The 13,432-nt window shown below is 52.6% G+C and overlaps 1 protein-coding gene across 4 annotated transcripts in view; it reads left to right on the top strand.

Annotated features, from left to right (window-relative positions):
- The window catches only part of MYRIP (myosin VIIA and Rab interacting protein), a 173,180-nt gene that overhangs the window by 108,788 nt on the left and 50,960 nt on the right, over nucleotides 1-13,432 (top strand). For all 4 annotated transcript variants that reach the window (XM_084753408.1, XM_084753409.1, XM_084753411.1 and 1 more), the window contains 6 exons: nucleotides 730-866; nucleotides 3,552-3,632; nucleotides 5,937-6,034; nucleotides 6,206-6,286; nucleotides 8,463-8,609; nucleotides 11,436-11,589. In XM_084753408.1, coding sequence (XP_084609534.1) covers nucleotides 730-866; nucleotides 3,552-3,632; nucleotides 5,937-6,034; nucleotides 6,206-6,286; nucleotides 8,463-8,609; nucleotides 11,436-11,589 — 698 coding nt within the window. The remainder of the gene's footprint in view (nucleotides 1-729; nucleotides 867-3,551; nucleotides 3,633-5,936; nucleotides 6,035-6,205; nucleotides 6,287-8,462; nucleotides 8,610-11,435; nucleotides 11,590-13,432) is intronic.

Below are 13,432 nucleotides of genomic sequence, written 5' to 3'. Positions count from 1 at the left end.
GCACCCCACGCTTGCTTGTTCCTTCGTTGAATGTGAATTTTTTCCCTTCCAATCTGGAAATCTTCATACTCTTTTTCTGAATTTTCCAGAGAGATTTTTTTTTAAACACTCACAATAAGAAAGAGTTACAAAAGCGGTTCCTCAAATGGAAGGGCTTTAGAATCTGTTCTCACCAAGCATGAAGGAGATCCCGTCCATGTCTGTGCCGACCATGGCTGCCTTGTGCACTGGGAAATAGGTTTCCTGTGGTGCTGACTGAAAAAGAGTCTGGAGCCTTTTGTAGGCTCATTAGTTCTTATCTCTTCAAGCTGGATTAAAAGTGCTGATGATACGGTAGGGGTATCTGCTATAGAGCCCACTGCTGACCAGATGTTCTGTGAGTTAGCTTTTCTCCTTAATAAACCATGGAGAATTTAGTGGCTTAAAATAGCAAGCATCTGCTGGCTCACTGGGTGGACTCAGGTGGGTCCGGCTCCCCCCCCCCCCCCCCCCCCGCCCTTTCCTGCAACTCTGGCCAACTGGCGGCTGATAGCCCCACTCACCAAAGGTGTCCATCCCAGCACAGGCCAGCTTGACTCCACATGCGTGATGACAGGTAGCAGTGTCCCCAAGCATCCAGCGAGGAGCCTGCGGGCTCAGGGCTCAAGCGTCCGGAGGCTGAGGCGCAAACGCTACCTACTCCCCTGTGGAGGGAGCCGTTCTGCGGGTCTGACTTTTGCTGTCTGGCAGGCTTCTGAGGACACAGTCACTGGAATGGTTCTACAACAACGTGAAGAGCCGCTTCAAGCGCTTTGGCAGCGCCAAGGTCCTGAAGAACCTGTACAGGAAACACCGTCTGGAGAGCGGCGCCTGCTTTGACATCCTAGGTAACCGCAATGCCTGCCGCTCTGAGAGTGAGAGGAGAGGGCGTGGCTTGCAGGCCCAGTTCTTGGGGGCACACACTCTTCATAGGGACAGAGAAATTTATTTAAACGGTACGTTCTGGAAAGAGGCCAGGTGGCAGGGAGTGTCACGCTCTAACTCAGGGTTTTGTTTCTGTGTGTGCATGTATATTTGAATGCATGTGTGTATAGGCACGCATGTATGTGTGTGCACATGGATGGGAAGGCCAGAGGTCGGCTTCCAGTGTCCAAGAGTGGTCCACTTTGTTTTTTGGGGACAGCGTCTTTCACAGGCCCTGGAACTCAGCCAGTAGGCTAGGCTAGACTGGGTTGCCAAGGAGATCCAGTGACCCAACTGTCTCTGCCCCACCACTCTCTCCCTGAACCCCCAGCCTTGGGAGTGAAGCATGTGCCACATGCTCAGCTTTTGATGCTGGGAATCGAACTCAGGTCCTAGTGTTTGAGCAGCAAGCACTGTATCCTCCATCATCTCTCCAGCCCCAGCGCATGGGCTTTGAACATTCCTGCTGGACTAGACAGCTTGAGAGCTTGGAAGGCCAAACTATTTCAGCAAATTGCAAGTGTACACACACACATACACACACACACACACACACACACATGAGCACATGCATGCACCTGGCACATGTATGTGAAGGCCGGAGGAAGACGTCGAGCCCCCTGCTCTGTCACTCTCCAATTCCCTTTGTGCAGGGTCTCTCGCTGACCTGGAGCTGGTCTGTGGCCAGCAAAGCCCACCAATTCCTCCCCCAACTCCACCCCCCCCAACAGCCCTGGACTTACAAGCACTTGTGAGGCCACACCCAGCTCTTTACACTGCTCCTGGGGTTTGAACTCAGGTCTTCATGCTTGTGTGACAGTGCTTTGACCGCTGAGCTACCTACCCAGCCCCTAGAAGCAACTCTTAACTATCTCCTAACTGCCAAACCATGGGGAAGTTGTTTCCGTGTGGAGAGGAGAGACCAGGCCTGTATCCTGGGATTGCAGGACACTCCTTCACATTCCGAGTTCTATTTGCCGGACTCGGATTCCAGCTTCCTCGCAAAGTCACGAGGGTGTTGGTGTCCTCCTGGAAAGCCCAAAGGGGCGACTTCATCTACACAGAATTTAGACCGTTACGACAAGCAAGTGGCTGAGGACGAGAGACTCTGTTCTTGGGGTCTCTGAAGAAAGACAGGAGGGTGGAGAGCAGTTGTCAAGCCTGTGAGCAGCACGCCTCCGTAAAGGAGCTTTCTGCTGGAGTGGCTCTGTTCACAGCTGCTGACACGCAAATGCTTTTTATCCATGAGAACCAGGGAAAGGAAACCTCCTGTCCACCTCACGGGCAGCTTTTCATCATCACTGTTTTACATTGCTGTATCTCAATAAAGCCTTGGTTGTACCTCATCTGAAAACTATGCCCGCTGCATAGCTAGTGGGGAAACAGGATGGAGGTGTCGCCCGTGAGGATCATCGGGCCCTGGGGTGGTCCCAGATAGACGTTTTCAAGCTTCCTGGGAAAGGTGTGTTTAGCTGAGAGAGGCAGCAGCAGCCGTCGAGATCAAATACGGTGGCTTCCTTGCTGTTTTCTCAGACTGCATCTCAGGTACACTTCTGCAGTAGAGAAAGGGGCAGTTAAACCATTATGAGAGAGGCCATTTGGAGAGCTGCCATGCCCCCCCCCATCTAAAGATGAGTGAGATGCCACTTCACACAGCGGGGTACCATCTATGTGCCTGTTTTTCTGGTAGGGAGGTCAAAGACCAAAGAGGATTGTAACTTGCTCACAGTGGCACAACAGGTGATGTGCAGGTCCACCGACTGACCTCACATTCCCCATCGTCACCCCACTGCTCTGTCTGCCCCCACTCCACCCCCCAAATTCCTCCAGAGAAGAAATCTTAGTCCACAGGGGCTGCGACATCAGAACACACAAGAGCCGGCAACTTGGAGACAATAGAAGTCTCTATAGCTGGAAGTTTGAGAGGCTGGGAAAGCCACCTTCCCCTCTCCGTGTGTGTGTGTGTGTGTGTGTGTGTGTGTGTGTGTGTATACACATGTACAGTACCTACAGAATCTAAAAGCCATCAGATCTCTCAGAGCTGGGAGTTGCAGACGGTTGTAAGCCTCCAGATGTAGGTGCTGGGAACTGAACTTGGGTCCTCTGGAAGAGCAGTAAAGCTCTTAATCTCCGAGCCATCTCCCCAGCCCCTTGGGAAGGACCGTCTTGCTGTGTCATGGAGAACAGAAGGCAGAAAGGCAGGACACACAGGAAAGAGCAAGAGAGGGAGAGGGTCATTCACCGTAAGCTCCCTCCTGAATAGCTCCACTCCTAGCATTACACTAAGCCACCGATTAGGGCTGGGCTCTCCTGGTCTAGTCACCTCTTGTCAAACCCCACTTCCAATACCATCGGGATGAGGATTAAAGTTCACTGTGAGTTTGGAAAGGAAATATACCTACGCCATAGCAGAAGACACTGGAAGAAAGTTGGGGTCCAGTTGTACTAAAAATCACTGTGCAGAGAGGGAAAACAACAGGTGTCAAATACTGCATCACTGGAGCATCAACGCGTCTGCCAGGCAGGCTTCATGAAGGCGGGTGATCCGCCCGCTCTGAGGCATTCATGGTCAAGCAGGGACTTCATGGCCGGGCTGTTCTCTCCTCTAGGAGGAGGATTGTTCGAGCCACACCTGGAGAATGAAGGGAGTGTTTCAGGAAGTGACTCCACGTTCTACAGGCAGACGGAAGGTAAGGTTGCTTGACTGACAGCTGCTCGGAAGTTGGAGGCTGGGGAGGCTGTTGGGCTGACGTGTCGTGACCACAACCAAGTTGTGACTGGCCAGAGAGAGCTCTGGGATTGGGAGGCAGTAATCAAGCCAGGAACCTGTGCTTCCCGTGGGAAATCAATCCCATAATTTAGTAACGTTACATTTTATACCTACACCCTCATCCGAGAATTACGGAATGGCATCTGAAGCCTTTCTGAGACCTGGTAACTGTCCCCATCACACACACACACACACACACACACACACACACACACACACACACACACACCCAGTTAAATGCGTAGCCTGGGCTCACGGGCTCAGCCTGTCTACCAGGGCATCGCTAGAGAACCCAGTGCCATGGGGCTGGTCGTGTTTGCTGAGAATACGCAGACCTGTCCTGTGGGAAAGCATTGGTGGGTAAAATATGAGGAGAGCACATTACATACACGTCACAACAAAATCTAGCATTTTGTACAATGATATGTACTAGTAATGAGCAATACATACGGACTGATGAGATGGCTCAACAGGTAAAGGTGCCTGCAAACAAGCCTGGGGATCTGAGTTCAATCCCTGGAACCGCATGGTAGAAGAAACCTGACTCCCACAAGTCATCCTCTAACTGCCGTGCATATGCTATGGCATACATATACACATGTGCTCACACGCGCGTGCGCACACACACACACACACACACACACACCAATTTTAAATGTCACCTCGACTTTAGTGGAGTTTGTTTCAGAGAATTTTTTTCCTGGTTTTTCAAGACAGGGTCTCTCTGTGTAGCCTTGGCTGTCCTGGACTCACGTTGTAGACCAGGCTGGCCTCGAACTCACAGCGATCCGCCTGCCTCTGCCTCCCGAGTGCTGGGATTAAAGGCGTGTACCACCACTGCTCGGCCTTGTTTCAGAGAATTTATTGTATTTTCCAAATGCCGCATCCTAGCCACAGTGGGTGAGTGATTAATGAATGAATAGATGTGTTCACACTTTGTCTCATTTCACAAATAACTTTCCGCAGTTCACGGGAAGTTGGCACGTGCTATTAACACAAGACTGGTTATAAATGGCAGCAGGAGATTGAAATTAGAGAAAGAGACACGTGCATCCTTCAGACCCATGATCCTATGGCTGAGGTAGTTTGGACTCTGAGGCAGCCGGTGAGCTTATGCTGAATAGATATGTAATCCCAGCTGCTCCAGAGGCTGCATCGGGAGGATTAGGAGTTCAAGGCCAGCACGGCCAATACAGTAAGACCCTGGAGATACGGGGGTAGGGAGAAGAGGCTGTTCCCACGCCACTAAAGTGATTGCTGTAGGCTCAGTTGGCAAGTACTCGCCACACTAGTGTGAGTTCAGCCTCCATCAGCCACGCAAAAAGCAGAGCATGCAGTGTGTGCTTGCAGCCCAGTTCCAGAGAGGCGGAGACAGGCGGGTCCTGGTGCCTACTAGCTGAGCTGGATCAGTGAGCTCCGGGTTCAGCCAGAGGTCCTGTCTCAAAAACCGTGTGCACAGAGGACAGTTCTGGAAGTCAGCCCCCCTTCTCACACACACACACACACACACACACACACACACACACACACACACACACACACACACAAATACTGCTGTGCTATCTGAAGAGATCACATGGGCTTTGCCTTCATTTCTCTGCCAGAGCTTTCTCAGGAGTACTGAATGCCAGTGGTAACCCTCTGCTATCTTAAAAATTACCTAGCCAGTCTGAGCTTCACAGATCCATCTGTGCAGTGTGACCACACGGCAGCACCTCACTGGCTTACCAATGTGGTTACTGATGTGAACTCTGACCACATGGCTCCTCGGCAGGTTACCGCCATGGTTACCTCCATGATTACCGACTGAGTCCCAGCATGCGCTCTACTCAGTCCTGTGCAGACACTGGTTTACGGCCCCAGTGTTTGCTTTAAGCCATGATCACAGCCCAGTGTCTTGGGGACACTTAATCATTTCTACCCATGTCATCACGGTGGTAGAGTGTGTACAAGACGGAACCTAAGCTGCCTGAGAACGTGAGGAGAGAAACGTTACTGTCTATTGGTCCCCAGCAGAAGACCGGAAGGCAGAGAGGAGACTCAGAACCACAGGGCATGGGCTTCGGGTGATGGCAGGAGGCAGCGGTGAGGTGGATGCGGAGGGGACAGTGGGCTCATGTCCTCCCCTGAGCAGCTGGAGTGTGTCCTGGAACGCCAAGGGCTGTAAGTGGAAAAGTAGCCTCTGGGGCAATCGTAACCTGCTCTGTGCCCTGTTCCTTCCCAGGACACAGCATGATGGACACCCTGGCTGTGGCCCTGCGGGTGGCAGAAGAAGCCATTGAGGAAGCCATTTCCAAAGCAGAGTCCCAGGGGGACAGCCTGGTAGGACCTCCTTCTGTGTGGTGGGAGGCGGGAAGGCGGGAGCATCCTGGCTGTCCAGGTCAGGGGTCACCTCACTGTAGCCTTGGGTACGGCTACGTGTGACCTCTTTGCTGTTGCCAGGCCACTGTGACAAGGAGCCCCCACGTCCCCTCCCTTCTGTTCCTTCCACAGGACAAACAGAATGAAGCCAGCTACCTGCGAGACCACAAGGAAGAGCTGGCCGAGGAGCTGGCTACAACCATCCTGCAGAGGGTAGGACGATACAATCGGCCATGGGGTCCAGGCCAGGGCCTCTGGGGAGCTGGAGAGCAGCTCGTGGGATGGACCCCTCTGCTGACGCAGAAGCGAGGCCGTGGGTCCCCTCTCTGCTGTCCTTGCCCTCCTCATATGTACTTAGCCAAAGCAAGTCACATGGCAGAACTCAGGGCCAGAGGCAGGGGGTTGGGGGCACATTTCCCACGAGCACAAGGACCTGTAGAGGCCCCTGACTGAGGGCTGTTGGTACCCTGAAAAACTTCAGCCTTCGTTTTCAGTCACCGTGACCCAAGCCCTATTCACACACATAGGGGACAGTCCTCACTCCTGAGGACACCCAGAGGTCTCATGCCGTCATGGGTCAAAGGACCTGGATAAGTCCACAGGCCATACTTTTTCAGCTGCAGCCCGGTGAGCCAGGCAAATAAATGAGCTGTCCTTTAAGCCCAGTGTCAGGTGTTAGAGACAACAGCACAGGCCGAGTCCTGTTGTCCTGACTCTCACTGTCCTCGGCAATTCCAAAGGCCAGGAGGTAAATGCAGCTATACACACCCTGAAGACGGGCCTTGCCCACGTCTACACTTTGGCAGGCACTTCATTCTTTGCTGTCCTTTTCCTCGTGGCTCTGTGGTCTAAAAGTCCGCTGAAGGCTGCAAGGTTACCCAGATGGGCAAAACGCTGCACACGCTGAGTGCCGTACACTTTTCATCCCAGGAGAATGCGGGTAGGGTCCCTGTGGCTCTCTGGCAGGCCAGCCTAACCCAGTTGGCAAAATCCAGGCTCAATATGAAACCCTGTCGGGGGTCGGGGGGGGGGGGAGTGGAGAGAGATTGAGGAAGACACCCAGGGTTGACTTCCGGCCTCCGCACACGTGTGAACACACAGAAATAAACAGACACCCATGGAGAATTCGTCTTGGTGGCTCGGCCATTTTCTCCACTGTCCCTCTGCAAACGTTAGGGCCCAGAGGGATCTGTTCCAATGGGCGCACTCACTGCGCATGGCTGTGCCAGCAGAGCTGATGGCAAAGGGGACCTGGGGTTCTGCCACTCATTGGGGTTCCAAGCTGCTCCCTTAAATCGAGACATATCCAGGAGCACCGGGGCCGTGTGCTATGCGGCTCTTGCTGACACATGGCTCTCTCTGGACCTGCACTCACCTGTCACATGGGGAGAGGTGCAGTGTGCATTTCTCAGAATTACTCTGAGCAACAGCTGAAGTGGGGCGTCTGTAGTCCCCAGCATGGAGTCCAATGTGGAGTGACAGTTACTTACCTAGAGAAGCTGTGAAAAACAGAACGGCAGCACAGTCAGGCCCCCAGGACTATGGGCTCCCCATCTACAGGGTCAGTTCACAAGAACCCAAAGTACATAGGAAAGGATATTCCAGAAGGTTCCACAAAGGACAGCTTGAACTTGCTGTGCCAAGCAGTAGGCTGAGTCCCCATGGGCAAAAAAAGCATGTGAGGTTAAGCACTGTGGCCTTCTACTGTCCCCCAAGCCTGAGTCCTCCCTACAGCTGTCATCTGAGCGTCACCTTCCTGGTACCTCATTTGTGTACCACATAGTGACGCCCATGTCAGCTGCGTCTTTACTTAACCTGTAGACTTTATTCTTGCTATTGTTCCCCAAGCAGTAAGCCCAGCAACTACTGAAGTAACACGCACAGCGTGTCAGGCACTATAAGTGATTTGAAGATGCTTTGACATATAGTGGTAGATGTATAGTTCCTTTAGGCAAACACACGTCCTACCCACCTTGGGTGTCATTCCGCAAGCTTGGTCCACCTTTACTTTTGACGTATGGGGACCTGGGGCCCACAGATGAGGCTGGTCAGTGAACTCCAGGAAGCCTCCTGTCTCCACCTCCCTGAACCACTGCATTTGGCTTTTTTTTTTTTTTAAACAAGGGTTCTGGGGATCAAACTCAGATCCTAATGCTTGTTCAGCAAGGACTTTGCCCAGGGGTGTCTGCAAGGGAGGTTGGTTCTCAGAGCCAGTCCCCTGCAGATGGCGAAGGGTGGCTGCAGTTGTCAGCCACAGGAGCTGTAGGTCGCCGGGGCTGTGTGTGCCATTCCAACTCAAGGTAGATCCGAAGTGTTAGAGCTGAGCTCCTGGGTGGCTGCGGCGACATCCCAGAGGCGACTCCGCCAGAACGTGTCCTCATCTCCCCAGATTATAAGAAAGCAGAAGAGCAAAGCCGAGCCGCAAGCAGAGGAAGAGGAACCAGAGTGGCCACGGTCCCAGAGTGGCAGTGCAAAGGCAAAGGACGAGGGGACCACAGCCCCTCCAGGACGACACGGAGCACGTGCCAAGCTCTGGGTGAGTCCTGTGGCACTGCCACCCCTCCTGACCACAGAAAAGGAGGGGGCCTGTTTCACCATCTGCAGTTGAGTGTGAGTGTGTTCTCTGGGTCCCTGAGGACAGCAGGAGTGTGGAAGAGGAGCAGGTAAGGTACAGGGGAGAGTGAGAAGCTGAGAGAAAGCGCAGGCTGCTGGATAGCTTCTCCATTGAGACCAACTTAGGAGAAAATGAAGAGATGTCATAGGCTGCCTGTGTGCGTGCGTGCGCACACGTGCCTGTGTGCAGGTGTGCATGTGGGGGTCAGAGGTCAACCTCAGGTGTCAAGCACAGTCAACCTTGATCTTTTGAGATGGGGTCTCTCTCTGGTCTGCCAGCCCCAGAGAACCTGCTGTCTCCACCTTACCAGTGCTAGGATCATAAGTATGCTCCACTATGTCCAGCTCTTAACTACGGCTTCTGGGAATTGAACTCAGGTCTTTGTACTTGCAAGGCAAGCTCCTTACCAACAGAGCCATCTTTCCCACTCACAGGGGCCCTACTTGCTCACACCAGTGCAGAGCTTTTAGGTAGTTAAAAGCCCCCTATGTTCCCAGGGTGCAGGAGGAGCTGACTTTAACCACTCGTTAGCTACTGCCTACAGAGTGCAGTGCTTATGTAAAGCCTCACATCCCTCAGTCTCCTCCATCTCAGGAGCGTGAGCATCCTCGAGCTGTGTGCCCAGGGCCTCCCAGCTCTCTCCAGCCTAGTTTCTCCAATTGTGCCCACCCTTGCTTCTCCCATAGATCCTTGTATAAGTAAGAAGGGGGCAGAGTGTATCATGGCGCACACCTTTAATCCCCAGCACTCATGAGGCAGAGGCAGGCCTGGTCTACAAAGTGAGTCCAGGACAGCTAAGGCTACACAGAAAAACCAAAAATAAATAAATAAATAATTTTAAATTTTCTTTCGGGCTGGAGAGATGGCTCAGAGGTTAAGAGCACTGGCTGCTCTTCCAGAGGTCCTGAGTTCAATTCCCAGCAACCACATGGTGGCTCACAACCATCTATAATGTGATCTGATGCCCTCTTCTGATCTGCAGATATACATGAGGGCAGAGCACTGTATACATGATAATAAATAAATAAATCTTTTTAAAAAATGAAGTGAGGAGCCAGGCGTGGTGGCGCACACCTTTAATCCTAGCACTTGGGAGGCAGAGACAGGCAGATTGTTGTGAGTTCAAGGCCTGCCTGGTCTACAAAGTGAATCCAGGACAGCCAAGAAACCCTGTCTTGAAAAAAACAAACAAACAAACAAAAAAAGTGAGGGGAAAAAAAGCGGAGACCACGGATGGGAAAGAATGGGTCAAAGTAGTGAGAAAGCCAACTACTGAGGTGGTCCCAACATTCTGGTGGGCTCACTAGCCCCTAAAGATGGTGAGCAAAGATGTTGCTCCAGCGCCACCTGCTGGAAGCAGTTTTCATTGCAACAACTGAGACCGGTTTTCTGTTGAGGATTTAGCAAAATGCCCTACCCTATGTTTTTGAGCAACATCATCAAAACTGGTCCAGATTCTAGCCACGGGGATGGCACCTCCTAAATCCTGGCATCAAAGAGTGGCTGCATGCCATGTGATGTGTGGCTATTAACTCCCCTATAAGTAGGACCTTGAGGCACAGAATGGGTACCCCTGTTACTTCCCACTTCCAAGCCTGTTTCTTCTTACATGGCCCCAGGTCTTCTTGGGGAGGACTAGGATTTCCTGTGACCCTTCTGAGCCCACGCTGGCTTGTGCCACATCCGGAGCAGTGAGCCATGGGCCCTGGATCTGCGAGCACCTAAGCATGCTGGGTCTGGGGCCATTTCCCAGGTTAGGAGTCCTGTGTGGCCAAGGTTGCTGAGAGCACCACCCCTCCCAAACCCACTCATGTGCTTCAGCACCATCACCCCAGCACACCTTGCTGAGCGTCTATTCTATTTGAGACATTTGTGCTTGTGCTCTCGTGTGCGTGTGCGTGTGCGTGTGCGTGTGTGTGTGTGTGTAAGCCTGTCTTTAGATGCATGAGTGTGTGCATGTGTGTGTGCCTCAGAGGACTGCCTCAGGAGTCATTCCTCAGAAGTTGTTCGCTTTGTTTTCTGAGACATGGTCTTTTACTAGCCTGCTGCTCACCAGGTTTGGCTGGTCTTGCTGGCCACTGGCCAGCCAGACCCTGGGACTGCCCATCTCTGCCTCTTAGTACTGGGATAAAAGTTACATGGCCACACCTGGATTTTATGTGATTGGGGGGGGGGCATAGGTTTTTATGCTTACTAAGCAAGCACTTCTCTGACTGGGGCACCATCTCCCCAGCCTGAAGATGTTTTTGTTTTTGTTTTTGTTTTTGTTTTTGTTTTTGTTTTTTAAGCTGCCGCTTTACCTTGACATGCAGTGTGAACACGGAGCAAAAGGGAGTTTCCAGGTTGTCTGCCAAGGCTGGGGCAGAAATGACATCCCAGCCCTGGGACAGGGACTCCCGTGTTCAGCTCCTGATGGTGCCGCATTCGCTTCCATATCTCTGAGAACACCCTGTGTCTCCTTTGCTCTGTGGTGGGAGAGGCAAAAAGGGCATTTGTCACCGGGAGAGGAGAGTGTGGGGTGTCGCAGCAACCAGGCGGGGATCCCAACTTCCTCTCAGAAAGTGGCTATGTGGAATGCCCTTTCACATAAGCCTCCCAAGTGCTCAAAACAAACACCTGTGCTGTCCTGAGCCTTGCTGAGGGGAACAGCCTCACCGTGCAGTGTCCTCTGCGGGGCCACGTTCCCCGCTGAGCTGAAGGCTGTCATCCTGGGCAGTGCTTAAAGCTCACACGTCCCTCTCCCCACAGCGGTCTCAGTCTGCGTTCTCCTTCACTTCGGAAGATGCTCTGAAGACCTGTCCAGCGGAGGCCACACCAAAGCAGCCCAGGGACCATGGCCAGCGTCTGCTCAAGGGGTCTGCTCTGCCCAGCTGGAGGAGCATGGACGGACTGGATGGGACAAGTAATGGGCTTTCTGTTGTTTGTTTTGTTTTGTTGAGACAAGGCCTCACAGAGGCCAGATCATGAGCTGGCCCCTACTCCCGTGTGGTCAAGGATGGCGTTGAACATCTCCTCCTGCCTCCACTTCTAAATGCTGAGATTATAGGTGTGCACCACCCACCACTGCCTGGCTCCAAGTGGGTCCCCAAGTGCTGTTTGGAGTCTTGCCAACCACCGCGGGGCCATTCAGCTCTTCCTCCCATAAGTGTGCGTGTGGCTGTGAAAGCGTCTCTGATAGGCAGTTCTCAATCCTGCCTCATCTCAGGAGGTCACTATGGTTTGCTTGCACATGTGTTCTTCCTGCTTGCTTCTAGAATGTTCTTCCTCTCAGGGGGATGGAACCACATCAACATCTTACATAGTCTATCGAAATGAAGGGGTTGAAATTATCTCGGATACTTTTTCCTAAACTCTCACACAGCGGTTGTGGCGATGTAATTAGAAACCAGGGGCCAAGAAGCCCTACAGTTGGGGGGCCTCGTGCCCCTCAGCACAGGTTTGTTCCTCGCCAAGTAAACGTGTACATACAACAGAGCATGGATCCGTATGTTGTCATGTGAAGCAGCTGTCCACAACCTGTGATACAGATCGGACCCAGATCCCGTCCTTGAATAGGAAAAACACTTAACCACAAAGTGGCCACCCTAGAAATAAACTTTTAAAGGCCCTGCTGCCATCTTCCCTCTATAACTAACCAACATCCTATGAGCAATCTCGTGAAGACTCAGAAGTGTTAAGTGTCTGTCCATCTTCTGAGTGACACTGGCTTCAACCCAGGCAGAGTCTAGTGTGGGGACCTGGGGCCTTATAGGACTATTTGGGATCTGAGCCCAGGAAACGCACAAGGCCATGAGATAAGGAAGGACAGGCGAGCATAGACAGCTAATGAGCCAGGTGCTTATCTGGGGGTGACTGGCTGGGGAGCCCTTGAGCTCGTGTAGAAGGGTTACCTGCCAGTCAGGCACGGGGGTAGATAATTAGCGCACAGTCTCCCCAGTTATTAGTGGGGCTGTGCTCCTAGCATCGGGCAATTCCCAGGCCTTCAAGGGTCTTGTACCTAGGTTACGATTCAAGTGAAGAACAGCTGACAGTTGGAAGTACAGATGCAGTGTCCGACAGGCTGCAGGCTGCAGTTGTGGGTGGAGGACACGGGGTCTGCTACAGGGAAAGGTGGTGTTGCCCTGACCTGGCTGAGGGGTCCTGTGGAGAGTCAGGGCAGCACTGCTGGCAGTCTCAGGGGCGGGGACCGCTCTGTCCGAGTCCCTTTGCTGCACAGAGGGGCACATGCAACACTGAGTGACGGCTACAACACGCACACCTGCTTTCTGTGTGTGTCGCCATGGAGTAGGTGGGTGTTGGTTCATGACCTGGCGTTATGTCCATTTCTATAATCCAACTCAATAAATGGATGAGAAAAGCTGAGAGTGCTTCATCGGCTTTATAGTCCGTGCCACAGCGTCCCACTGACAGCAGCGGAGCCTCCCTCTAACCCCACAGACAGGCCAGGAAACTGGCTAGGGTACCCCCTTATCTGAGGGTAGTAACCTTGCATCTAGGGTTCATCCCTGGATCTGCCTGATCCCCGATCCCCCTTTAAATTCTCTAATATTATTTACTTGTTATCTTGGTATTCTGTGTGTACGCGCACGTGCATGCAGTACTCATGGATGCCAGAAGAGGGCATCAGATCCCCCTAGAACTGGAACCACAGGCTATTGTGAACCACAGCGTAGGTACCAGGACTTGAACCTGGGTCCTCTACAAGCATAGCCAGTGCTCTTAACCACTGAGCCATCTCTCCAGCC

This window comes from Acomys minous (assembly GCF_964271855.1).
Source record: "Acomys minous genome assembly, chromosome: 13".
Taxonomy (NCBI): domain Eukaryota; kingdom Metazoa; phylum Chordata; class Mammalia; order Rodentia; family Muridae; genus Acomys; species Acomys minous.
This window is presented reverse-complemented; position numbering and strand designations above follow the sequence as displayed.